Source organism: Pinus tabuliformis, chromosome 2_2, assembly GCF_031772625.1.
Source record: "Pinus tabuliformis cultivar Carrire ecotype Pingquan chromosome 2_2, CPIR1, whole genome shotgun sequence".
Classification (NCBI taxonomy): domain Eukaryota; kingdom Viridiplantae; phylum Streptophyta; class Pinopsida; order Pinales; family Pinaceae; genus Pinus; species Pinus tabuliformis.
Window position 1 is genome coordinate 144,552,036 of NC_142300.1, and position 26,874 is coordinate 144,578,909.

The 26,874-nt window shown below is 38.0% G+C and overlaps 1 protein-coding gene across 1 annotated transcript in view; it reads left to right on the forward strand.

Moving 5' to 3' along the window:
* The window catches only part of LOC149191852 (uncharacterized), a 37,725-nt gene extending 11,089 nt beyond the window's left edge, over nucleotides 1-26,636 (forward strand). The window contains exons 2-3 of the mRNA XM_089406754.1: nucleotides 26,052-26,450; nucleotides 26,564-26,636. Coding sequence (XP_089262880.1) covers nucleotides 26,052-26,450; nucleotides 26,564-26,568 — 404 coding nt within the window. The 3' untranslated portion in view covers nucleotides 26,569-26,636. The remainder of the gene's footprint in view (nucleotides 1-26,051; nucleotides 26,451-26,563) is intronic.
* The last annotated feature ends 238 nt before the right edge of the window (nucleotides 26,637-26,874 follow it).

Genomic DNA, 26,874 nt, shown 5'->3' on the forward strand with positions numbered 1-26,874 from the left:
CATTTTAATTTCATGTTCAACTATACTCGAGTCAATGCCTGGCATTTCATCATACGACCAAGCAAAGACATCTCTAAATTCACGAAAAAGAGCATTATATATTTCCAGTTCTGAAGGGGAACAACCTTTGCCGATATAAATATTCTCTACAACATCTGTTTTAGTTGAGATATTTATGGCTATAGTCTCTTCAATATTGGATAGGTTTCGCTCCGAATCCACCGTATTTACAGTATTTGTTAGGAATTCAAATACTGAAGGGTGATAAAGGTCACCTTGAGTATCTTCTTCATATTCCGGAAGAAGGGAACGATGGTGGTGATCATTCCATGGTGCCCCCTCAATCATCATTGATTGTAAGATTCCTTCGTCAGTCCCATGTACTTTCGACCAAGGATCTAATGGGGTTCCATATTCTCTAGACCTATCTACCCAAACGTTTGACGAGCGTTGATTTGGGCTCGCCTCCCATGCTTGAAACATTGATTGCTACAATATTTCTAAAGGGCTTGGGGACAAAACCATCGCATGATCCATGTTGACCTCCGTGGAAGATATCATGTTGCAGGTTGCTACAAACGGTATATTTCCCATATAAATAGGAGGTGGTAGCGCGAAAGTTCCCATCAATGTGGGGTCTTTCAATAATCCTACTCCGATATCTTGAATCGAATGGTTACTCTCATGGATCATGGGAATGCTTCCTGTAACTTGTGAACCATTAGGGAGGAAATTCTGTTGGTCGACGATCGTTATCCCTCCTTCAAACGGGAATGCGATCTTCCTAAAATAAGTCAACACGACCGCTGCCATGGCATAAATCCATGGTCTACCCAGTAGGATGTTATAGTCAAGATTTCCATCAATGACCTCAACATCAATTTCTATTGTCTTTCCTCCTAGTTAAACTTTCAATTTATTAAGGATACCGTATGGGGTATAAGTCCTTCCGTCAAAAGCTTTTAATGTCGTCGAAGATCGCGACAAGGTTGGAGATCCTAAAGTTTTCCAGCAGCTCATCGACATAATACATGTCGATGCCCCCTCATCAATAATTGTTCTGTGAACAGTTTTGTTGAGGGCTTTCACTTGAATAAGGAAAGCTAGTTGAGCTGGTAACTGAGGATCATATCCCTTGTGATCAAAGGATACAAGATTGGAATCCTTAGGATCAACCCCACCAATAGCTGATAACAATGCCTACCTTTGGGTTGGACAATTTTGTAGCACCTCAAGAGTCGACATAGTGGATGGCGATTGAGCCAAATCTTCCACTATGTTATAATGCTACGCCACTCTGGTGCGAGGATTAAATGTCGATTTGTGTACTACACCCTTTGGCGGTTTTATTGCTAATTCAGGGATGATGGGTGGTACAACTTCTGCGGAAGTTGTCGTCGAACTGCTTGGTTGATCTTTACCTTTTTCGTTCGACAGCTGAGGATTCCCATAATCTTTGTTCCTTGTCGAAATCAAAGCATCATTCTGCTGTTTCGAAACCGACAACATGAGTACTTGCGACGGGGAAGCATTTCCACTATCAACCAGATTTTGACCTGGGTTGGGAAATGGATCAGTTAACACAGCTGAGGTTTGGGAACTTTTAAAGAACCTCTTTAACTCAGCTTTGAATGGGCAATTCTTTGTGTAATGATCCTCTTCATCACATATTTGACATGGATAATTTTGTTTCCCTTTCCCAGGAGGGTTTGAAGAATTTTTTCCAGGGGATGACTCACCCTGTTTCTTCTTCTTCCCTTTGTTTTGTTTCTTCTTGCTTCTTGGTTGATTGGTTTCTTTTCCCTTATCTTCTGATACAACATTTACTTCCGAAGCAAGAATTTCTCCTTTTGCATTTTGATCCGAATTCTTACGGGCTTTCTTTGCCGAAGCCTTTATCGATTTCGTGTTTGCTGTGCCAATCACGCCATCACCGGCATGAGAGTCACTATTTGATTTAGGAGGGGGAGGAATTGAAAATTCCGGTCTAGGGGCGTTAGGTATTTTGTTGTAGAGCGTGCCGGACTGAGTATAAACTAAGTCCAAATATTGTGCACGAGCAATAACTTGCTCCTCTGTTACGACTCCCCCCTTGGCCACATCTTCCGTAATAGCCGGAAGTAATGACTTTATGAACCATTCAGCTAATAGCTGATCGGGAACATATGTTTTCACCATCCTACGACGACGACGCCACTCATGTATATGATCAGATATATGGGTAGCAGTTGTCTGTTTGAAGTTGGTTAATATTTCTGTTCTCGTTTCATACCTTATCGGTAATTGAAAATGGGTTAAGAAAGTCATGGCTAGGGAACTAAAATTGTCGAAAGAGGCTCTTGGCAATTCAATATACCATTTAGCCGCTGGACCTGTCAATGTCCTCTGAAAAAGGTGAAGCCTTATCGAATCGTCGTTTAGGGTGTTCGACGAACACCACAGATGAAAAGTCATCACGTGATTCGATGGGTCTTCACCTGGATTTCCATTGAATTTAGGAATGTCAGATGGAAGTTTATGAGGAATCGCTGGCCACCAAGGGGCATAAGCAATCGGATCGTTGGTTAACCGGTGTAGATCGGGTAACTCTAAAGTCGCCACGAATGGTAACTGTTGATTCAGGTTAGGCGAAGCATAACCAGGGTACGATGGAATCGCTTGAGCAGTTGGCCTTTGCATACCAGCATAATGTAATTGATGTTGGTATGACTGATACGGTTGGTGGATTTGACCACTATAAAGTGGTTGGTTTTGACCGTTTTGGATATACGGTTGTCCACTATTCGCAAATATCTGCTGCTCAGAACCTTGGTATACTTGCTGGAATTGCGGTTGTTGGTATTGCACAAGCCATGGTTGTGAAGCCATGTTTTGTTGTGCCATGCTAACCATTGGACCGAGGTGTGGGGTAATTGTACCCGTTTGTACTTGTGTCGCCCCACCAGTTGGCGATTGTGGTTGTGACCCATGATCAAGTGGCTATTGCATTACAACCTGAGAAATCTGAGGTTGACATGCAACAGGTATCGCTTGAATTTGTGACACTGTTACAATAGCCGGTGTGGTTGGGATGTTCGTCACAGGTACACACTGTTGCATAGAATATACAACCCTTGGTTGTTGAGGTAGCATAGGTACCCAACTACTTGATGCAATTCCAGTATAACCTGAATACTGTTGAGAACTGCCGTATGGATATCCTCCCAGAGGAGGTAATGAAAGGGCATACTGCCCCCCATACGGTAGTAATCTGGAACTCAGAGGGATTGTTAGTCCTTGAGGACTAGATGGCCAAAATTGACCTCCATGAGGATCAATCTGTCGAGTCTCAACATAAGAGTTGTCGGGTATTACTCTGGATGAACAAACTGGAACAGACCATACTGTCGAAATAGTCCCTTGGTGGACTCCTTCTAGCGGTTGAGAGCTAGTCGGGACAACTGGTATGCCGGCAAACATCGTCGGAGTGACGGCAGGGGCTTCTGCTGTCGTTGTGTCATTTGACACAGTCCTAGATGATGACGGTTGTTCAGACATTTTAAGTCTATCCAATAGATTGCCTAGCGATTCTACAGGAACTTCCACTTGTGGTGGATTAACTTCTGATGAAGGAAATAGAGTGATCCCGACTCCAAAATGAGTTGGAGTACTTGCTTGCGGATCCTCTGCAATTTCCTCTATCGCAATCAAACCTGGTGGAAGAGGAAGACCGTCAGGTCCCTAAAATATTTCTGGTGCCGAAGAAGTGGTTGTTTCGACAGCGACAGTTGTTTGAGGAACAAAACTCTCTGGACCGGTTACAGATGGAACTGGTTCAGTTATACAAGTATTTGCCCCCAGACTAGGATCAGTATTACTGTCCTTCTGTGGCTGTTGAACTTCTTCTATAGAGGCAGGGTTTCCAGAAATGTTAGGAGTAACCGGAACCTCAGATGAAGTTGGAACGCTTGTTCTAACTTTTAAAGGAGATTTTGAACCGGTTAAACGAGTTCGCTTTGTCCGTACTGTTTTCGATTCCGGAGACAAAGACGGTTGACTCGTAAGCCTCCGCGAACGACGGGGTTTCAATTGACTTTCTTCCACGATTGCGGATTACTCGATCAACCAAAATATTAAAAGGGGAAATTTGTGTTTCCGAATTGAATGAATTTTATTAGACGCTTTTAGACACAACTTGCTTTTTCACTTTTTAAGAGTCGAGAAAAAGCTAAAGATGACTCTAGTCTCCTTCGATGTATTAACGAGCCCGAAGTGACAAATGCTCGGTTGGACTTTTTCAGTTATAGAGTTTGAAAAAGGCCAAAAGAAACTACTCTGGAGATCTAGGCAGAGGGTGTGCCAAACTTTTCGCAAAACCACAGAATACGTTTTACGGTACGAGTGGTCGATCTTCGTGAATGCTGTGTTCACTGCATTGCGATTAGTAGGGCGGCCGACACGGTTTCCTATGGATAAAGGTTTTGATCCTATAGGGGTCTCCCAATATATACGCGACAGTACATGGGAACACAAGTCCGTATTAGTGCCACCGACTCTCAGGAGGAATCACCCACCTTCGTCGAGATCGACAGTCTCTACGTTTAACGACGCCGGAACACGTCTCTAGCTTAGACCTCTATGTGTTTGCTTTATGTTTCAAAGCGTTGTTAGGTTCATTCAATATATTTTAAGTTGATCTTTTTAAAGTTTGCCTTTCAAGGTTCACCACGAGATGTTTTGATACAAATTCCTAAATGCAGTCTAAGATGAGAAGCAAGCTTTTTCAATCTTTTCGACTTATGAAAATCTTAACTACCGAGGGAAAAGAGAGATAAAATCTTTTCACACAGATCAAAGAGCATACACTAATGCACTTTTTCCCTAAATCAACATACAAACTTATATGCAAAATGCAAAATGAAAGTATTTCTTTTCTCTTTCTTAATGTTTGTGCGACACAAAAAGAAAGCTGTTGTATAATTTCGAATTCAATTTCAAGTGAAAGCAAACAAGCTTGTCCAAAATCAAAAGACACCTTAAGATTTACTTGTTTCGACACTAGAAATATATAAACTCAAACCATATGACGAAAGAAAAAGCTCAATCAGCTATGAACAACAAATAAACTAACTCTTAAGATCAAAACGACACTTAATCACAGGTCTAGATCTAAGAGGCCACAGCAAGACTAGTTCACTTTCGTTATGGGAAACTGTAAATGATACAAGAAATACATAAAGAACAAACACAGTTTCTTTATACAACCGAGGCGGAATAGTGGCAAGGAAAGTTGGTTTCAGATAGGTACATTGACTGGCAACAGGCAGCAAAACAAGAGTGAAAACAGGGCAAGAAACAGCAGGAAACCCCAGTAGCACTAGGCAAAACTGGTCCAGCGCAGGTAGTACACAGGCAGTTTGACCTTCAGTGCAGGTAGCCCCTTCGGGAACTGCGCTGAAATGCAGACAGCCTTCACACAGCCTGCACTGAAGAACAAAACTTTCGTTTCTCTTGGTTTCCGGGTCACAGATTGCTCAAAAATTCACAGTTTTTGGCCAAATCAGAAGCTATCAGTCAAGTACACACTAAGGGATGAAAAGGAGGATGAAAAGCTATCACTAAGATCTATTTAGAGTCCTTGTGAATCAGCTCTTCAAATCATAAACTTGCCCAGAAACTGAGCTAGAATAGCTGCCCTCTACTTTGCATTTGAAAGATCCAAATGCAGTTCGATTCGATACTCCCTTTGTTTATGAAACGAATAGCAAAAACAAAAACAACCAACAAGATATGATCCCCAGTGGAGTCGCCAATTTGTTGTTGGGAAAAGTATCCAATATGAAATGACCCTATCCCACTCTAAGGGTGATAGTACCTCAGCAACAACCGAATGCAAAGCTATTCAAGATTACTTCTTTATGAGATGTAAGAGAGAGGAGAAAGAGATCCACTAACCGTTATCTTCCGCTAATGATTGATCCAATCTTCCCTCTTTGCTGCTTGCTCCCAGCTCCTTGCTCTTTCACTGGCCCAGCTACACAAAGATCCTGCAAAAGCACAAGAAAGGGAAACTACAAGAAGCATACATCCATAATTGATTCAAGGATTAGAATAAATCAAATATACAAGCATCAATACGCCATTGAGACACATGCATATAGGAGAACCTCAAATGCTTTATTTAATGGAAGAAGTAAAGTTCTGAGAGTGTTACAACCATAAGAGGCCCAATCCAGCAACACCTCCCAGCAGAAAGAAATCTCCTCTTCACCTCCTTCAAGCAAATCACCCAATAGTTCTATACTCAAACCAACAACACTTCCTTACAGTCACAAGATTCCAGCCTCCCTAGACCTCATGAGAGAGCTCTATATATAGGAGTTTTGGAGAAAGGATGAGTCAGCTTGAGGTTGGCATGGAGCTGACTAGTGTCCTCTCCCACTTCAGTTATTCTTCAGTTCTTGAGTCCACTTGTAGGTTCTTGCTTCCACTTGGAGATCTAGACCCTCTTACTCATCACAAGGCGAATTCCTTGATCCAAGTGTCATTTTGGAAGCTTCCTGGGCATTTGACACATTGAGGAATGACTGTGCCACTTGGCCAATCTCGCCCAGCGCAGGTAGCCTTCATTGCTTTTGACATTCAGCGCAGGTACAGAGTGGAGCAGTTGACATTCAGCTCAGATGCTCAGTGGAGCAGCTGACATGATCCAGAATTAGCTTGTTTTTGAGTGTTTTCAGGTGGAGAACTGATTTTCAGTGCTGTGGTTTGCTGACCTTGTTCCTCTAGGGGTAGGAAAATCATGCTTAGGGACTTTGGATCCCTTAGATTATTGACATTTCATGCTTCATGCTGTAAGGCACAAAAATGTCTATAACATTTTGGCAGCTACCCTGTGACATGGACGGATGGGCCTCTACTCACCCTTAATTAGCCAGGTTGGGGAATACTCATTTCAAAAGTCAATTTACTACATCAGCAGCCATCACCCTCCCAGACATCATTAACCTGGCTGGCCACTTCCCTAGGTTTGTGGAACCAGATGATGTGGAGGAATTGATACAACCCCTCACCATGGAGGAGCACTTAAATGGTTCAAGAAGGACAAGAGTCCTGGATCGGATGGCTGGTCAGTTGAATTCTACACAGCCTTTCTGGAGCTTCTGGGACAGGACTTGCTGGTGGTCATTGAAGAAATTCGAACTATAGGACACATCCACCTGTTCAGCCTCAAACCTGCACTTCTTTACACATCCTCTCAGCCTCCTTTTCCTATTCATTTCCTTCTTTTTCCACTCATTCCCTCCATCAAATTGCTCAAATCATTGTATTTTAAGACTTTTTACATGGTTTGCTAATTATGCTAATGACTGTTGTTGGTTTAGAATTTTGGTTCAAAGTGCTGCGTTTCCGCAGCTCACACAGGGTTTCCGCAGCTGATCCCGGTTTCCGCAGCCAACCCCGGATTCCGCAGCTGTTTTATTAAATGATATGTTCCATGTGTCCTCCGGGAAGAAGAGCCACATGGGCAAGTTCATGGAACCAAGGACATGGTGTGTGTCCTTCCATCTCACCCAAACCGGTCATAAAAACCCGTGGTCAACGAGGAGGAAAATATGGTCAACAGAAGTCATTGGCGGTGGCACGGCTCCGCGTGTTCTGTTTTGGAGCACGTGAAGAATAGGTGGCATCTTCCTCAGCCACGAAGACAGTGGGAAACATGAATCCAACAGCAGATTGAATACCCACAACGACCGTTGCCTAAATCCGAGGACGCAGCAAGATTACGTGTTTTTACACAGCTGCTTGAATAGCTTAGTTTTCGTTAAGTTAGTTTGCTTTCCTCTGTTATAAATAAAGCGTCTTTGAACGCTGGATAGTTAGTCGTTGTTGTAATCGCTTTGTAATTTTGAGCTCCCCACTGTACTTTTACATTTGCTGTCAATACATGAGAAGGTTGTTTTACACTTAAGCGTATAACTGCTCCTTGAACCGGCTGAAGTAGGCAGAGGGCCTCTGTTTGCTGAAGCCCTCTATAGTAATCTTTAATTTCCTGCATTTCTCTTTCTTGTTTCATGTATAATAGCTGTACAGATGTCTTTTAATTGCTGCATTTTTATTTCTTTTCAACATGTATATTAGCTGTACATAAACTTTGAATTCTGCTGATTTACATTTCTGCACTTTTGTTCATGACTGATCAGTGTGTTATGCAGGTTTCTTAGGCAAGCCCGGGACAGTTTTCTTTCTTTTCTTTTCATAACTAGTGGCATGCGTGATCGTCTTGTCTATGTTGTTGACATTCATTGTTTTGCAGTTTTGATTTTCCTTACTGTCATTTCTTTAACTTGCACTTTACTTTCTGCTCTTTAGTTATCAAGTTGTTCATTTATTGATGGTTCTTTTTCTATAATCAACTAACTTTATTGGAGCCAAAATATCACTTAGTGCAGCTTGGTTTATTTTGCTTTAAGACTCACATTACTGACCTATTCATAATTGTTCTCACATGATTAAGAAAAGGTTAAAATGGTGTGATTTGTCTCACTTAAATTTCACATTGATTAGATTTACATGAAGAGTTAAAATAGTGTAAAGTAGTGTAAAGTAGTTGTTCTTGCTTTTAATTGAGTTAATATAGATTTCATTTTCATTTTCATCAGCAGCAGAGATACTGGGCCGATGCCATTAGTCCTTTATTTGGTTTTAAGCTTTGATTTTATTACAGTTGTTGTTCAAGCTTTCTTGTAGAATACTTTTCAAGTTTTGAAGAAATCATTTAGAGATCACCACAATCATCCACATTTCACTTGCTTTATTCCATTTCCATCACATCACAGTAGGAAAGATACATTTGAAAACAAACTTAAAAAAACTAAAAACGACAAAATATTAAGAAAACGATTACCTAAGTACATATAGTACACCTCACTTCATCAGTTTACGAGCCCCAGGTTGACATTTAAAAGTTGCAATTTAGACTTCACTAAATTGACCAAACATTTTGGCGCCGTTGTCGGGGAAGTGAAATTAGGTAGCCAATTCTTAAAAAAAGAAAAAAAAAACAAGAAAATTTCAAGGAAGGAAAATTAATAACCTCTCAAAGTATGCTCTCCTCTTGCACCTAGAGTGATCTGGAGGATCAGAAAATAGAAAGTTATTGGTTTAATAGTTTCTTGAGTATGCTCTCTTCTTGCACCTAGAGTGACTTGGAAGATCAGAAAGAGAATTATTACCCCGACTTGAAGGAAAATAAAAATGACATGCATAGAGCAAGAGATTCTAGGGGAAGGTTTTTAGCTAGAGCTAAGAGTTCGATTTTTACAAGTCCATCTAATTCAAGGAATAGACAAGAGACACCTCCATCATCTCCAACTTACAATCCAAGCCCTAGGATTCCTGGAATTCAAGAGGCAGGATTCGACTCTCCCATACCTTCCATCGAATCTGAATTAGAAGGATATCCTTTCCTTTCTTCTACAGAGAGACAAATTGTAATTGAAGAAGTAGAATCATCTAAAGAAGAGGGAGAAATTCCTCCTCATGCACCTTTAGTAGAAGAACCAGAAGACTCTGAAGTCTCCAGGGAAACTACCATGACAGAGGAAGGAGCAACTGGATTTGGTAGAGGTAGAGGTAGAGGAGGAGGAAACAATGGAGGAGGTAGAGGTAACATTGGAGGAAATAGGGATGGGGATAACTCATTTGGGATTCCTATAGTTGATGAGGACTCCCGAGCCACAATGAAAAACATCTCACCATCTGTCCTCCCAAACTTCCATGGGATGAGGAATGAGGACCCTTAAACATTTCTATTTGAGTTTGAGGTAGTGTGTCGAACTTATGATTATCTGGATGACTCTCAAAAACTCAAACTGTTTCCTTCAACATTGAAAGGAGCAGCCTTGAAATGGTTCATGGGATTACTCACTCAATCCATTAGGTCTTGGAATGATATGAAACAAGCATTTTTGGATAGGTACCTGGACTATTGTATGCCCACCAATCACAAGGATGAGGTATTCAAAATGATGCAAAAAGAAGATGAAAATTTGGAGGATCTGCTTGAAAGATTTCAATACAACTTGAAAAGAGCAAAAATGAACAACTTAGATGAGGAGACCTTAAAAGCCCTTCTATTGAAAGCCATTAGAGATGAATGGATAGATATTTTGAACATGATGGGGAAGGGAGATATATCTCAACTTTCACTCAATGATATAGCAGAACTATGTGTCCATCTCTCAAGGGGGAAATCTAAAACTCAAAAAGGGCCTAGAGATCCTTCTCTCATCAGAGCAAACAAATCTACAACTGGATCAGTAAGTAGGGCTGCGATTGGCAATATGCTTGATGAATTTAAAACTGACATCTTAGGGAGTCTTAACGAGCAACTAGACACTCTTAAGATTCACAATAAGCAGAAAGCAGAAGCTGAGGCTTTGGCCATCTTTTACCCAAAGTGTAGGAAGAAACATGCTCTAAGGGAATGTCCCTTGGATGCAAAAGTTGTAGAAACATGTGTAATTTGTTCAGAGAATCATGAGACCAAGGATTGTCCTTCAATCCCTGGGCTCAAAGCTGTCTTTCAAGAATATCCAAATACACTCGAATCTCTCTGTTTTGTCGCAAGGAGACCTTGGTAGGGGCAACAAAATCAACGGTTTAGCAACTCTATGAATTTTCAACCCCCACCAAATTGGAATCCTTGGCAACAACCTTGGTCCCAACCTCAAAATCCTTTTCAATCATGGGTACAAGGTATGCAAAATCCTTATGGGAGATTTGCTCAATTTTACCAATATCCTCCATCTTTTCAAAACCAACAAGCTCCACAACTTCCAAATCAAAATCCACAACTATCATTGCCATTTCCACAACAACAGCAACCTTCTCAACAGAATCCAAACTCTCAACTCTTGCTTCCATTCCAACAGAAGTCAAATCAACTTCCTTCTCAGCCATTGCCAAACCCCAATAATAAAAACCCTCAAAATGCTTACATGATGGAAGGTCAACAGTTTCCTACCTATATGATTGTTCCTCTCAATGAAGTACAACTCAGATCAGGTAGAGTCTTAGATAAGCCTTCTATAAATGCTCAAAAGCAAAGCATTTTTAAGGAAGAATCTCTTGAAGCCAATAAGGGTTCTGAATCATCTCTTCAAAACCCAAACACTCAAAAAGAAAAAGAAAAAGAATTAACCCCCACAACTCCCATAGTTGAGCAACCTGCATCTTTATCCACACCTCCTTTTCCTGAAAGATTACAAATTGACAAAGGAGTGGAAAAATAAATTTGGTTGCCTGACTATAATTTTCTAGATGAATTGAAGAATGTCTGTATCAAGATTCCCTTGTTACAAGCCATTAAGGAAATTCCTATTCTAGCAAAAACAATAAAGGAGTTGAGCCTTAAAAGACCAGGAAGGAAACCAAGAGATACCAGAAGGATCCACCTGGTAGGGAAAATTGCAGATATCATGATGGGAAAAATTACTATGTAGAAATATGTAGACCCTAGTAGTCCAATTGTCAAAACACATATCAATGGGGTAGAAATACCAAATACTTTGATTGATTTAGGGGCTGCTATCAACATCATGAGTAGACAGACTATGGAACAGCTAAAACTTCATAATCTTCTTTTTACACCTACTTTATTGCAAATTGCAGATCGATCAATTATTAAACCAAATGGTGTATTAGAAGACATTCCAGTCTCCCTAGACTCTTGGGAATATCCAGTGGATTTCATGATTTTAACTCCTAAGAGTAATCTAGGAGGACATCCTCTTATTTTAGGAAGACCTTGGCTAGCCACAACTAATGCTTTCATAAGTTGTAGGTCTGGGGATATGTATATTTCTGATGGTAATTCGACAAAGAAGTTCAATCTGTATCCTCCAGCAAAAGCAATTACAGAAATAGGAGATAATGAGTGGGTTGATGATGAAGATACTATACAACCTGTCTTTACCATTTCTGAGATTAGTGAAGATAGTCAAATTCTGAACACATTAGAAAACTTTGAACCATCTTCAGAATATGACCACACACAATTTCAGTTGGATTCTGACATTGAGTGTCTATCATCTAGACAAATGTCTCTTTTCTCTATGGAAGAGTTTGGTAGTTCTGCCATTGATATTTTTCCAGGAAAAACATTAAATATCAACAGAAACTTGGAAAAATCACAACAGGGAAAGATAACCAAAATCTTGCAAAAACATTCTACTGCATTTGCATGGGAGTATACTGATATGAAAGGTATTGACCCTAAGACTTGCATTCATCACATCTACATTGAGGAAAATAGTAGACCAATCAGACAACCTCAAAGAACGATGAATCCAAACCTTAGGGAGATAGTGAAAGAAGAGCTCCAAAAGTTACTTAATGTAAACTTCATTTACCCCATTTCAGATAGCCGGTGGGTTTCCCCTTTGGTTATAGTACCTAAAAAGAATGGTAAATGGAGGGTTTGCATTGATTACAGGGAATTGAACAAAGCAAATTTGAAGGATCACTTTCCTTTTCCCTTTATTGATCAAGTATTAGATACTTTAGCAGGCAAAAAGTATTTCTCATTCTTGGATGGTTTTAGTGGTTACAATCAGATTCAGGTAGCACCTGAAGATCAGGACAAGACCACATTTACCTGTCCATGGGGAACTTTTGCTTACCGAGTACTTCCTTTTGGATTATGTAATGCACCTGCAACATTTCAAAGGGTAGTACTAGGAATCTTTTCTGATCTAATTCATGATTGTGTAGAGGTCTATATGGATGATTTTACAGTCTATGGTAATTCATTTGAAGAGGCATTAGAAAATTTGGAAAAAGTCCTTATAATATGTAAAGAAACAAATCTTTCATTAAGTCATGAAAATTGTTTTATGATGTTTACTGAAGGGATTGTTTTAGGACATCATATTTCAGGAGATGGAATTAAAGTTGATAGATCAAAAGTTGAAGTCATCTCCAAGTTACATATTCCAAATTGTCAAAAAGATGTTAGAAGTTTTCTTGGATTTACTGGATATTATAGAAGATTTATTGAAAACTTCACCAAGATAGCATCTCCACTCTTCAAATTACTTACAAAATACTGTGAATTCAAGTGGGATCCTGACTGTCAATCTGCATTGGAAAATCTAAAAACAAGAATATCTGAAGCACCCATTCTGAGAGGGCCAAATTGGAAACTTCCTTTCCATATTTCTACAGATGCTTCAGATACAGCTCTAGGAGCTGTGTTGGGTCAAAAAGATTTAGTTCCTTATGCCATTTACTACACCAGTAAAAATTTGACTCCCACTGAGTTAAATTATACTGTAACTGAAAAAGAGTTCTTAGTTGTTGTGCATGCAATTAACAAGTTTAGACATTACATAACTGGCTATGAAACTTTTGTCCATACTGATCATTCTACAATTAGATATCTCATGAAAAAACCTGTTACTAATGGCAGAGTTACAAGATGGCTTTTACTTTTACAAGAATTCAATATTACTGTGTTAGATAGACCAGGAAAACAAAATACAGTAGCTGATTTCTTGTCTAGAATCCAAAATACTAACGAAGATTCTCCCGTAGAGGATAAGTTTCCAGATGAATATCTGTTTGCAGTAACTAATAAAACTCCTTGGTATGCAGATATTGCTAACTATTTGGTTACAGGGAAGCTACCTCCACACTTATTTCCTAATGAGAAAAGGAAAATCATTCAGGAGAGTTCAAAGTATTCATGGATTTCTAATGAATTGTTCAAAACAGGGCTAGATTGTGTGATCAGAAGATGTGTTCGGGAAGATGAAATGCCTGACATCCTTAAGGCATGTCATGATGAACCGTGAGGTGGACACTTTGCTAACAAGAGGACGGCCTATAAAATCCTTTCTTTAGGATATTATTGGCCTTCTCTCTTCAAAGATGCAAAACAATATGTTAGAAGGTGTGACAGCCGCCAAAGAGTTGGGAGACCAACTCTTTCAAATGAAATGCCATTACAGCCACAGGTACTCATCGAACCCTTTGAAAAATGGGGGCTTTAGATTTCATTGGACCTATTATTCCACCATCTAAACAAAAGAAGTATATACTGGTTTGCACTGATTATGTTACTAAATGGGTAGAAGCCAAGGCATTGCCTTCTGCCACTGAAAATTCAGTTGTTCAATTTCTTTTTGAGGATATTTTTACTCGTTTTGGCGTCCCAAGAGAAATTGTGACAGATCAGGGAAGTCAATTTACATCTAACTTGATGGAGAAGCTGATGGAAGAATACAAAATCAAGCACAGAAAATCTACTCCATACCATCCGCAAGCAAATGGTCAAGTGGAATCCACAAAAAAAGTTCTTGAGAGCATCATCACCAAGACTGTTCATCTCCATAGAAGAGATTGGGCAGAAAGGCTTCCTGAAGCCTTATGGGCCTATAGAACTACATGGAGGAACACAACAGGACATTCTCCCTATGAACTTGTTTATGGGAAAGAAGTCTTGCTCCCCATTGAGTTCCAAGTCAAGACCTTCAAGATGGCAGTTCAGTTGGGGATGAGTCTATCAGAAGCCCAAAAGCACAGAATGGGGCAGCTGAATGAGCTAGATGAAATAAGACAAGATGCAATTTTAAGGACTGATCTAGTTCAGCACCAAAGAACTAAGTGGCATGACAGATATATCAAGGAGAGAAAGTTTCAAAAATGAGATTGGGCATTACTGTTTGATTCCAAATTTAAAGACTTCAAAGGAAAATTTCAAACTCATTGGCTTGGACCATATGAGACTGATGAAGTCTTTAGCAATGGAGCAGTTTGAATCAAGACTATTGATGAGTTTCAAACTCCTCTCATTGTGAATGGCCACCGATTGAAAATTTATCATAAGCCACTCTCAAAAGAGGACTTTGTCAAAATTTTTCAAGAGAATTCTGCAATGAGGCTGGTGGAGAAGAATTCTTCTCCTCCATCAGCCTAGTCTTTGTTTCTTTCTGAATTAAAAAAAAAAAAAAATATGTGTATAAGCCTGAAAACCAATCCCAGATTGGCGGTCTTATACAGAAAATATGGAGTGAAAATCAGGGACACCTGACACTCTATATTTTCCAAAAAAAATCTATTTCTCTCCATCTTCACTCCACTTGTCATTTCCATCTTCACCTCCATCTCATCTTCATCTCCATTCCACTTCACTCCACTATACTTCCATCTCATTCCACTCATTTCATTCCATTCCATCAATAAAAGTCCCTCTCAGGACTATTTCATTCAGTTAGTTGATTTTCTAACTAAATTTGTGCAGTTAAAGGGGTGTTGTCTCAGTTTCCGCAGCTGGGAACCGTTTCTGCAGCTCGCACCAGTTTTCGCAGCTCGAAACGATTTCCGCAGCCAGCATCACTCTGTCTCTACAGCCAGCAACACTCTGTTTTCAAAAAAATTACAGTCAAAGGTCAGCATCATCATCACTAAAGGCAGCAAAGATATGAGGCATCTGCAAGATCAGAAAGCAATAATGGGTCAGCAACCGTAATCAACAAATGGCAAACTTATGAAGGTATGATCAAAATCTTTTCCAAACAACAATTTAATGTCATTTTATGCATAGTTATTAAATCGTGGAAAGAGCCACTAAATGCAATGATTCGGTAAGATCATCCCACTCCTCCTCCATGATAATGCTTCATCCACCTCATACCTTTCTAACGGTCCCCTAATCATCATTAATTCAAAACTTGAAACGGGGCTGCTCCTCCATTACTGGCCGTACCTCTGTGACGTAACCCAATGTACCACGACTCTCCTTACCACCATTTCTGCAGCCAACGCTGAGACGTGTGTGTAAGCCACCCGACTCTAAAGGATTCGGCCGTTATTCCGTCCACTTATCACTCCATTTCCGCATGCATTGAACTCATTTCTCGTGTTTGTCTTCTACTCCCTCGTACTCACACCATTTCCACTCTCATTTCCGCTGCAAACTCCACAACTCTGTTTCAAACCCCGATTATAGTTCTGCAATACGCCTTGCATTACATTACGGCTACTCCACTTACAGCCGTAATCCACCTGTTTTTTCCCGTGAGCATCCTCCTTGAGCATCCACACACAGTCAAAGCTTCAGCCGAAGTTGAGAGCCAAAGATGGGGAAGCTTCTTAGAGCTGAACCTGAGGGTCCAAAGTATTTAGAAGGGTATCCACAGACGAAGGAAGCATTAAAGAAAGCAAAATGGTTGAAGTTTATTCAAAAATTCAGAGGGTATAATAAGGAGGTAACGAAAGCATTTGCTCGATCCTTGAATGGACACACCGTGGAAGTAGGGGACCTGAAATTCACAACAACAGAGAACACCATAGCAACAACAACCAGTCTACCTCAGGAGGGAGAAAGATGGTTTAAGAACAGAGGGCTAGAAGATCAGGGATGGAAAGACATGCTTAAGAACCCAGGTATGGACACTTCAATATTCACTAAAGGGATTCCTGTGCATGTAATTAAAGAGGGATTGTTTGCGCTTTTGTTACCTGTTCAGAAGTTTATTACATGCGAAGGTCACTTTGGCACCATGTATATGTATCATGCAAGGATTTAGATGAATTTTATGGAAGGCCATGCCCTTAATTTACCTTACTTTCTGCTAGCAAGTCTAAAGAAAATGAGCTTTGCTATTCAGAAACATGTAGGCCATATTGAATCCCACCTTTATCATCATGGGCTCATTAGAATTCTCATTGAGGATCAATTGAAAAATAGTTACGATACTTGGGAAAAGTTTTTGATCAGAAATCACTTCCAAGAGGTGACTAAAACCTCTGCCAGTAGTTCCCAAAAATCCCAAAAAGAAGTAGGAGGAGAAAAAGAAATGTTACAGCCCAAGACCTTCCTATAGTAGACACTCAGGAAACTGTTCATGAGGAAGAAGAAGAGGGAACTAGAAATAAAAAGCAGAAAAAGGACAAAGGTAAAGCAACTATTCAAGAGACATATCCATCCCCTGAACCATCAGTAGAAGAAGAGTCTCAAACTTTGGCAGAAAGGTTAGCCCATCTCCAAACTGCTGCCTCAGCAAAGAAACGAAAAGAAAAGCAGAGTGCCCAGAAAGAGAGCACTAGTCCACATGTGAGGAGGAGCAGTAGGCTCAAAGGAAAGAAAGTGACCCAAGAAAAACAATCACACTTTATTGATTTAGGTGAAGGAACACCTGAAAAAGGTCCAGCTCAGCAATTCATTGAGGCAAGTCCTCCACGTGAGGAAAGTCCTTTTCAGCTGGAAAGAGAAAACAATCCTCCTTTTCAAGAATTTGAGTTCAGGCGGAGACAAATACCTGAGGTAGACTCCACCCAGCAAGAAGCATATAACTACTTAGAGTCCTTGGAACGATCAGTTGCAGGACCAAGAACTACCTTGCCACTTGATGCACAAGTGCAATCTTTAAAACAGGAAGTGTTTGAGCTAGAAGTCCTAAACAGGCACATTAAACAAGAAAATGAAGCATTAAAAGAACAAAGCAAGGTGGACAAAATTGTCCATGACAATACCATGCTTCACTTAGGACTCTGGCAGAAGAAGAACAGAAAATTGAAGAGAAAATGTAAGAAGCTGAGCAGAGCAATGATCAATTTGAAATTCAGGTGTTTAGTCAGAAAACCAAGGACAATTTTAGCAGCCAGGAGAAAGATAAGAAGGCTAGATGTTTTGGCAGAAGCATCTGAGCACATGGATTGAAAAACAATGACAAAGTTTTGGTTGCATGAGGACATGCAACACCTTCACAGTGGGGGTATGTTGAGCCTCAAACCTGCACTTCTTTACACATCCTCTCAGCCTCCTTTTCCTATTCATTTCCTTCTTTTTCCACTCATTCCCTCCATCAAATTGCTCAAATCATTGTATTTTAAGACTCTTTACATGGTTTGCTAATTATGCTAATGACTGTTGTTGGTTTAGAATTTTGGTTCAAAGTGCTGCGTTTCCGCAACTCACACAGGGTTTCCGCAGCTGATCCCGGTTTCCGCAGCCAACCCCGGATTCCGCAGCTGTTTTATTAAATGATATGTTCCAGGTGTCCTTCGGGAAGAAGAGCCACATGGGCAAGTTCGTGGAACCAAGGACATGGTGTGTGTCCTTCCAGCTCACCCAAACCGGTCATAAAAACCCATGGTCAACGAGGAGGCAAATACGGTCAACAGAAGTCATTGGCGGTGGCACGGCTCTGCGTGTTCTGTTTTGGAGCACGTGAAGAACAGGTGGCATCTTCCTCAGTCATGAAGACAGTGGGAAACATGAATCCAACAACAGATTGAATTCCCACAACGACCGTTGCCTAAATCCGAGGACGCAACAAGATTACATGTTTTTACACTGCTGCTTGAATAGCTCAGTTTTCGTTAAGTTAGTTTGCTTTCCTCTGTTATAAATAAAGCGTCTTTGAACGCTGGATAGTTAGTCGTTGTTGTAATCACTTTGTAATTTTGAGCTCCCCACTGTACTTTTACATTTGCTGTCAATACATGAGAAGATTGTTTTACACTTAAGCGTATAACTGCTCCTTGAACCGGCTGAAGTAGGCAGAGGGCCCCTGTTTGCTGAAGCCCTCTATAGTAATCTTTAATTTCCTGAATTTCTCTTTCTTGTTTCATGTATAATAGCTGTACAGATGTCTTTTAATTGCCGCGTTTTTATTTCTTTTCAACATGTATATTAGCTGTACATAAACTTTGAATTCTGCTGATTTACATTTCTGCACTTTTGTTCATGACTAATCAGTGTGTTATGCAGGTTTCTTAGGCAAGCCTGAGACAATTTTCTTTCTTTTCTTTTCATAACTAGTGGCATTCGTGATCGTCTTGTCTATGTTGCTGACATTCATTGTTTTGCAGTTTTGATTTTCCTTACTATCATTTCTTTAACTTGCACTTTACTTTCTACTCAGTAGTTATCAAGTTGTTCATTTATTGATGGTTCTTTTTCTATAATCAACTAACTTTATTGGAGCCAAAATATCAATTAGTGCAGCTTGGTTTATTTTTCTTTAAGACTCACATTACTGACCTGTTCATAATTGTTCTCACATGATTAAGAAAAGGTTAAAATAGTGTGATTTGTCTCACTTAAATTTCACATTGATTAGATTTAAATGAAGAGTTAAAATAGTGTAAAGTAGTGTAAAGTAGCTGTTCTTGCTTTTAATTGAGTTAATATAGATTTCATTTTCATTTTCATCAACAGCAGAGATACTGGGCCGATGCCATTAGTCCTTTATTTGATTTTAAGCTTTGATTGTATTGCAGTTGTTGTTCAAGCTTTCTTGTAGAATACTTTTCAAGTTTTGAAGAAATCATTTAGAGATCACCACAATCATCCACATTTCACTTGCTTTATTCCATTTCCATCACATCACAGTAGGAAAGATACATTTGAAAACAAACTTAAAAAAACTAAAAACGACAAAAGATTAAGAAAACAGTTACCTAAGTACATATAGTACACCTCACTTCATCAGCTTACGAGCCCCGGGTTGACATTTAAAAGTTGCAATTTAGACTTCACTAAATTGACCAAACACCACCCGCCCATCAACTTCACCTATTTGGCTTTGATCCCTAAGACAGATTCACCTACCTCTTTTAACGATTTCCGTCCCATATCCCTTTGCAACTATCTGTATAAAATTATTTCCAGAATCATAGGCAATAGCATCAAGCCCATTTTATCTAACCATATCTCTCAGGAGCAATTTGCTTTCCTCCACCATAGACATATTCAGGATGCTATTGGCTTAGCCCAGGAAGCCCTTCACTCCATTAAGCACAAAAATCTGAAGGGACTTACTCTCAAAATTGATCTATCAAAGGCTTTTGACAAAGTGAATTGGCTATACTTCAAGATGATTATCACTCACCTGGGTTTTCCACCAGCTCTTATCAACTGGATCATGGGTTGCATCTCCTCTGTATCATTTTCTATTCTCATCAATGGGTCTGCAACTACATCCTTTAATATTGATAGAGGGATAAGGCAGGGATTCCCTTTATCTCCACTACTTTTCCTATTAGTTATGGAAGGATTGAGCCGGCTAATTGATTCAGAAAAAAGAAGAGGGGGTCTCAAAGGGCTAAAAATTATGGACCACTACTACCTGACACGTCTACTATTTGTAGATGACATATTGATTTTCTTGAATGGTAGTGTTCTGGACACCACTTCAATGTATGAGATTCTAAACCTCTTCAGCAGAGCAACGGGAATGGAAGTTAATAGAGATAAATCCACCATCTCTCTATCAGATTGTACACAACAGGAATCATAGCCAGCCATTCAAAAATTTCCATTTCAGACTACTGAGCTGATGGAGGGGCTCAAATATCCGGGCTTCATGCTAAAACCAGATGGGTACAAAATCGCTAATTGGACCTGGCTTATCACAAAAGTGGAGAAGAGAATAAACTGCGGGTGTCACAGGTTCCTCTCTAGGGCAGGCAGACTAATTCTGATCAAATCAGTCCTTGAAGCCACTCCGGTTTACTGGATGTCACTTGCCTGGATTCCAAGAGGGGTCCTTCACAAAATTCAACAAATTTGTTGCAAATTTCTTTGGAATGGAAGAAAGGAGGGAAAACCTTTTGCCTGGCTGAAATGGACCAAAATTGCTACTCCGAAGAAGTGGGGAGGTTGGGGTCTCAAACTACTTCCTGCCTTTGCACAAGCCTTGGCTGCAAAATAGACCTGGTTATTAATAAAGCAAAAAAGTCTTTGTATTGAGTTATCCTACATAAATATATCTGGCCATCTACTATTATAGACTGGATTAGAAGTCCAACATGGAACAGAAAAGGTATTTCGGTGATATGGAGGGCCATACTAAATTCACTTCCCATTATCAAGGATGGACTGTTATGGAAAATTGGAAATGGAGCCTCAGTCTGCATTGGAATTGATCCATGGACTGGCAGTGGAAACTCCCATCAGCTACCAATTGGACTGATAAATCACTTAAACAACAGATGCATTAAGTATATTGGGCAGATAGGTGATCAACAAAATACTACTTTTCATACATAAGCATGGCTGACAGAGCAGAACTGGAACATACCACATGAATGGTGCGGAACATGGCAAAACTATATCCAGGCACTCATAGAAACACATGTTAGATTAAAGAATGAAGAGGATGAACTCATATGGGCACACTCAAAATCTGGACAATACTCCTCAAAGCAGGGCTATGATACCATCATTGTAGATAAAAAATCGGAGGCCTTAAGGAGCTGGTGGGTATCAATATGGAAATTAAAAGCTCCATTGTGCACCAGACCGTTGATGTGGAATATTTTAGAGAATAAGATCCCCACTGGTACCTATTTAAAAAAGAGGGAATTTTTGGGACCTACCTGGTGTGTCCTATGCCTACAAGAGGAGGAAATGACCCAACATCTTTTTCTCTCATGTCCGACCACCAGGAACATTTGGACTCAAGTCCTACAAACTCTAAATCTGAATATGAGTTGGTAGGGCATAGATATTATAACAGCTTGGGACAGCTGGTGGGGTACTACTACTGTGAAAAATACAAGAAACCTTCCCCTCTTGGTCTCATGGCACATATGGCTCAAGCGAAACATCAAAATATTTGAAGACAATCCAGTGAACTGGAACCTGCTCCCTCCGAAAATCTGCACTGCTTTTAAAGAGCTACCAAATGATGAGTGCCAAAAGAGACCTAGACATATTCGACAGGAACAGATAAACACAACAATTCCTTGGGCCTATTTTGATGGTGCTGCCCAGTAGCATGGATGTGGGGGAGGCATATGTTTTTACCTCTCAGATTCACACTTTTACCAGATTAGTATGGGATTGGGACCGAGCATAAATAATCATGCTGAACTGATATCTCTTCGCCACCTGATATACTTTGCCATTCTGAAACAATGCAGAAACATACAAATATTTGGGGACTCAAAGAATGTGACTGATTGGTTTAACAACACAACTTTTTGTAATGCTTACACTTTGAGATCTATTTTGGAAGAAATTGTTTTTTTCAAAACATTCTTTGATCATATTTCTATTTCTCATATCTACAGGGAAAGAAACGAAACTGCAGACAGGCTATCGAAAGAAGCGATGCATCGTCCACTAAGAGAGTGGATGATCACTGAGCATACACCTGCAGGAATCTATCACTTCTTCCACAGGCCATACATCGATGGGAGACTACAGAGGGGCAACAGTCCCTAATTATCAGCATCTTGATATTGAAATTTTTGAAATTTTGATACAGTTTTTAAATAGTATTTATGAGTAAATAATTGTAAATATGGTCAACATAATACACACCCACGTGGGTGAATATTTTTGAACTTTTTATTGAGGTCTTGAACCAACACAGTACACCCATTGGGTTTCATTGTAAATATTAGTTTATAACAGTGGATAGACAACCACGTTACAGCATATGCCTTCAGGCATCTACAACATGTAATTTCATCAATGAAATTATGAATTTTCTTTACCGGAAAAAGATTTTGAATTTTAAATTTAAGATCACATAATCTATGTTGTGACAATATAAAAGGTCATTTAAAAATTAATTAATATCGTTAATGGTTAAATAAAATAATATTGGCACTTGTATATATGTATATATATATATATATATATATATATATATATATATATATATATATATATATATATATATATATATATATATATATATAAAGTGCCTCAAGGGCTAGATGTGAAGTTCTTTGATATTGTTGCTAGTTATTATTGATCATAGGTTTGACGCTCTTCCATTCCCTTGGGGTAAGGCCCCGTAACTAGGGCCGAGGGTTTACCTAATTACCTAATTTACCATCTACAAAATGTGGAAAAGTACTCTGGGTTTCCGTGCTTTCATTATATATATATATATATGCTAAATTTGTAGATGAATATATAGTTGTATAGGTTGTGTTAATTAATTTAAATTTAAATTTAGAATTATATAATCAATTTTGTGGAAATGTTAAAATAAATTGTATTTAAAGATTAATTAATACTATCGAAAGATCAATGAAACTAATAGTAATAGATGCATATTTGTGTGCATGTAAATAAATCATGAATTATGAGACACAAAGGCATGCTGTTAGGATTTATCACCATGTGTTATTTATGTAGTAGCCCTTCTCATTTATATCATCATTTCAACGCTAAAGAGTTTACATATAATAATGAACTTGGATGGTTTGTGAGAGGGTTTCTAAGCATAAATATAATCCATTTTTATATACTTCATATTGAAATGGTTCTTTTTTTGTATTGCATTTGGCTTGGGACATGGCTTCTAATGTCTTTTAAGCATAACTACAATCCATTTCATATACTTCATATTGAATGGTTATTTTTTTGTTGTATTATATTCATGTGGTTATAGTTGGATGATTAGCAAGGACATATTGACATAGTTAGGATTCAATAGATCCGGAGTTTGAAGGTGTTAATGGCAGGTGGATTTCCCAACCCTTCAACATTTTTTGGTAAAATGATTGAAATGAAATTAGAGTTGTAGAGACTTTAGGATGCGTAGGATTTGAAATTCCTAGCCTAGGGGTGATCAATCACTGTCATTTGGTGGAGCCTGGGTGTGATCAATCACTGTCATTTGGTGCATACTAGGGAATTGGGATCGATCATGTGGAATATGGACATAATTAGCATGTGCATAATTATAATGAATTAGGGAGAAATATTTATGCAATTGGGATCGATCATGTGGAATATGGACATAGTGAGCATGTGCATAATTATAGAGAATTAGCGAGAAATATCTATACAAGTAGTTTGTCAATTTGTAAGTGTACATACATAGAATTAATCAGGAATCGTAAAAGAATATTTGAGCTTAGAGTGTATGGGTGATGAAATGCAATTTCTTTTCTTTTACTGCTTTTTATTATGAATTATTATAATTTTTATTATTAATATTTTTCATGGTTTTTATTAGTTATTTTTGTATTTTTGAATTGTTATTGGAGTTGAATTATTAACATAATACATTATTTTTGTTTATATTAAAAAAAAAATCCGAAAAAAAAATTTAATATAAAATATTTGATACTTTTGGAATTTTTAATTTTAAAATTATTATAATATTTTTTTTTAAATTTAATATTAATATCAAAATATTATTATTATAATTATTATTATCAAATATTATTTAATAAATTTAATATCAATAATAAAACATTGTAATATCATTTTTTATTTTATTTTTTTAAATTAATAAAAATTATTATTATTATTTTGAAAATATTACATAAGTTATATAGATGATACATGATTGTGTTATGAATGTTAAAATTTATTTGGTGAAGAATTTATTTCCTTTGTTCTATACTTCAAATTCTTAGAACCCAGTTATAATTGGTTTATTTGTGACATTTATGAAATAATTCTATTAGATGAAATAATACGAATCAATCTTTTTAAGTTAATAATTCTCCAAAACTTCTCACTCCAATTAAATAAATAAATATTATTATAATTACATCCTTAAAAAATATTGCAATATATTTATAATAATTTAGCTATTATTATCTCATTTGGAATGATGTTATAAATATAATACTTTTCATGAATATTTTTATTTAAAAAGTAACGATACTTTTAAATATTTAGAAAAAACTTTTAAATGTCTATTTTTTTTTTTAAATTGATATTAACTTTTTTAACCTAAATTAAATTAAATTAATAAAGAAATTAAAATATTCTTATATTAATTTATAAATAATGTTTAATATTAATTTTTTTAAAAAATTGATATTAATTTTTTTAACATAAATTAAATTAATAAATAAGTTAAAATATTCTTATGTTAATTTATAAATAATTATTGATATATTAATTTTTTAATAAAATAATGTTTATAATTTTAAAATATTTTTTAATATAAAAATAAAAACTCCGTAAGCTACCAACAAATATGTTGTCAGAGGCAATAAAACCCTGGGACACCGTGTACTCTTGGGTTGGTTAGCTATGAGATGAACTGGCACTGTGTACACTTGCGTTGGTTATGAGATGAACTCTGGGATGGACTTGTCTCAATTGCCATTATCAACCGTAATTATGCCCAAATATAAAAGCACATAATTTTAATTTTTATATGCGAAAATATTTTAAATCAAAGTCCAAATAATAAAAACCCTGATGTTTTAAAATATTATTAAAACCATATTAAATTAAATGAATTAATTTATATAACAATTTTAAAATAAACATTAAATTCAAAAAATAACATATGATATTTGTACAAATTATATTTTTTTAGTATAATCTGAAACATAGCTTATCAAATATTTATATTATTTAAGTTGTAAATATTATTTAAGTTGAATTTACAAATGAGATATAATAGGATGCTATGAAATGCAACTAACACTAAAAACGATTAATTCTATGAATAAAAGCTCGATAGAATTCACTTTCTAGAATACCGTAGATACATTTAAATTTCTTTAACAAAACACCTAGAAAGTTGCGGCTACATTTAAATTTCTTATTCTAGAAGATTGTGGCTACATTTAAATTTAAATTTAAAGTTCTTTAAAAACAAAGCACCCAGCACCGCCTCCTCCAACCCCGCTTCCTCTAACCGTCACTAAGGTATCTTTCAAATGCTGAAGTGCAGATGTATCGTGCAAGGACCCCAAGTTATGATGCTGATGGTATGAACACGGAACATTCAAATAAAGATACATCATCTGGAGAAATTGATACATCATTTGGGGAAATTGAAATTGAAAGAATTCCTGTGCCTGTATTTGATCATCTTCAGGATTTTAAAAAAGTCCAAGAGGCAAGAGCTCCTTTTCCTAGAAGCATTCCAAATGCGAAAGCTATGCACATCCATTAACTTAAAGATGAATACACACAAGATGGAGTTATTGGTATGAATCTGAATTGCGTACAAATACAACGTTCAAGCAGCAGTAGTAGCTGCAGTTCTCTTGGTCATTTTTCTGGGACACCATCAATGGTTGCAAATGGCTGTCATCAGGGTTTTATTTTGATTCTTCAGCCACCTATGGTAACTCTACCCTGAAGCCAACATTATCTCAGAATGCAACAGTAGCACCACTAGAGTCATCCTTAAAGAAATTAAAGGTAAATAATCAGGATTTCAATGGGAAGTCTACTTGTCAAGCAGAAAAGCATTTAAGCACAGGACCATTGCCATTGGATATTCCTGGATGGAGCAGAGTCGGTACTGGCAATATCCAGCACTTGGTTGAAGACCATACACGCTGTGCGGATCTTGCAGTGAGTGGCCATCTTGAAGGAATTCTGCCGCAAGATGGGATTGAGGCTGCTGGAGATGCTTGTAGCATTAAACGTCAGAGCAAGGAGGGGGCTCTGGAGAAAGTGGACCACGATGAGAATGCATGGGAAGGAGGCATGTTCCCTTTTTGTGATGAAGGTATGCCACTTTTATTTTGAAATTTAAGGTATGCTTTTATTAAAAAATGTTTTTCGATGTCAGTGTGGTTAAGAAGATTTCAGTAGAACTAATTGTATATCCTGATTTAACAGAGTGAGCACTGGCTCATCCCAATTGTTCTTCTGGTTTGTGTTGGTGTCACCCTGCACTTGACCTACTACAAGTTATCGATGCTTGATGGTTGTTTAAAACTGCAGTGTATTATTTGTTTCCAGCTATTGCTTCGGCAATTGAAGAAGCTAAATTTGAGATATTCATAGCAAGTTGGTGGATATGTCCAGAGGTATATCTGCGTCGCCCATATGATGTTAATGATGTTCAGCCAAGCCAACTCACAGCTCGGTTGATTTAACATTCTTTAAAAAAATACCTATTCTAGAAGGCTGTGGCTACATTTCATTTA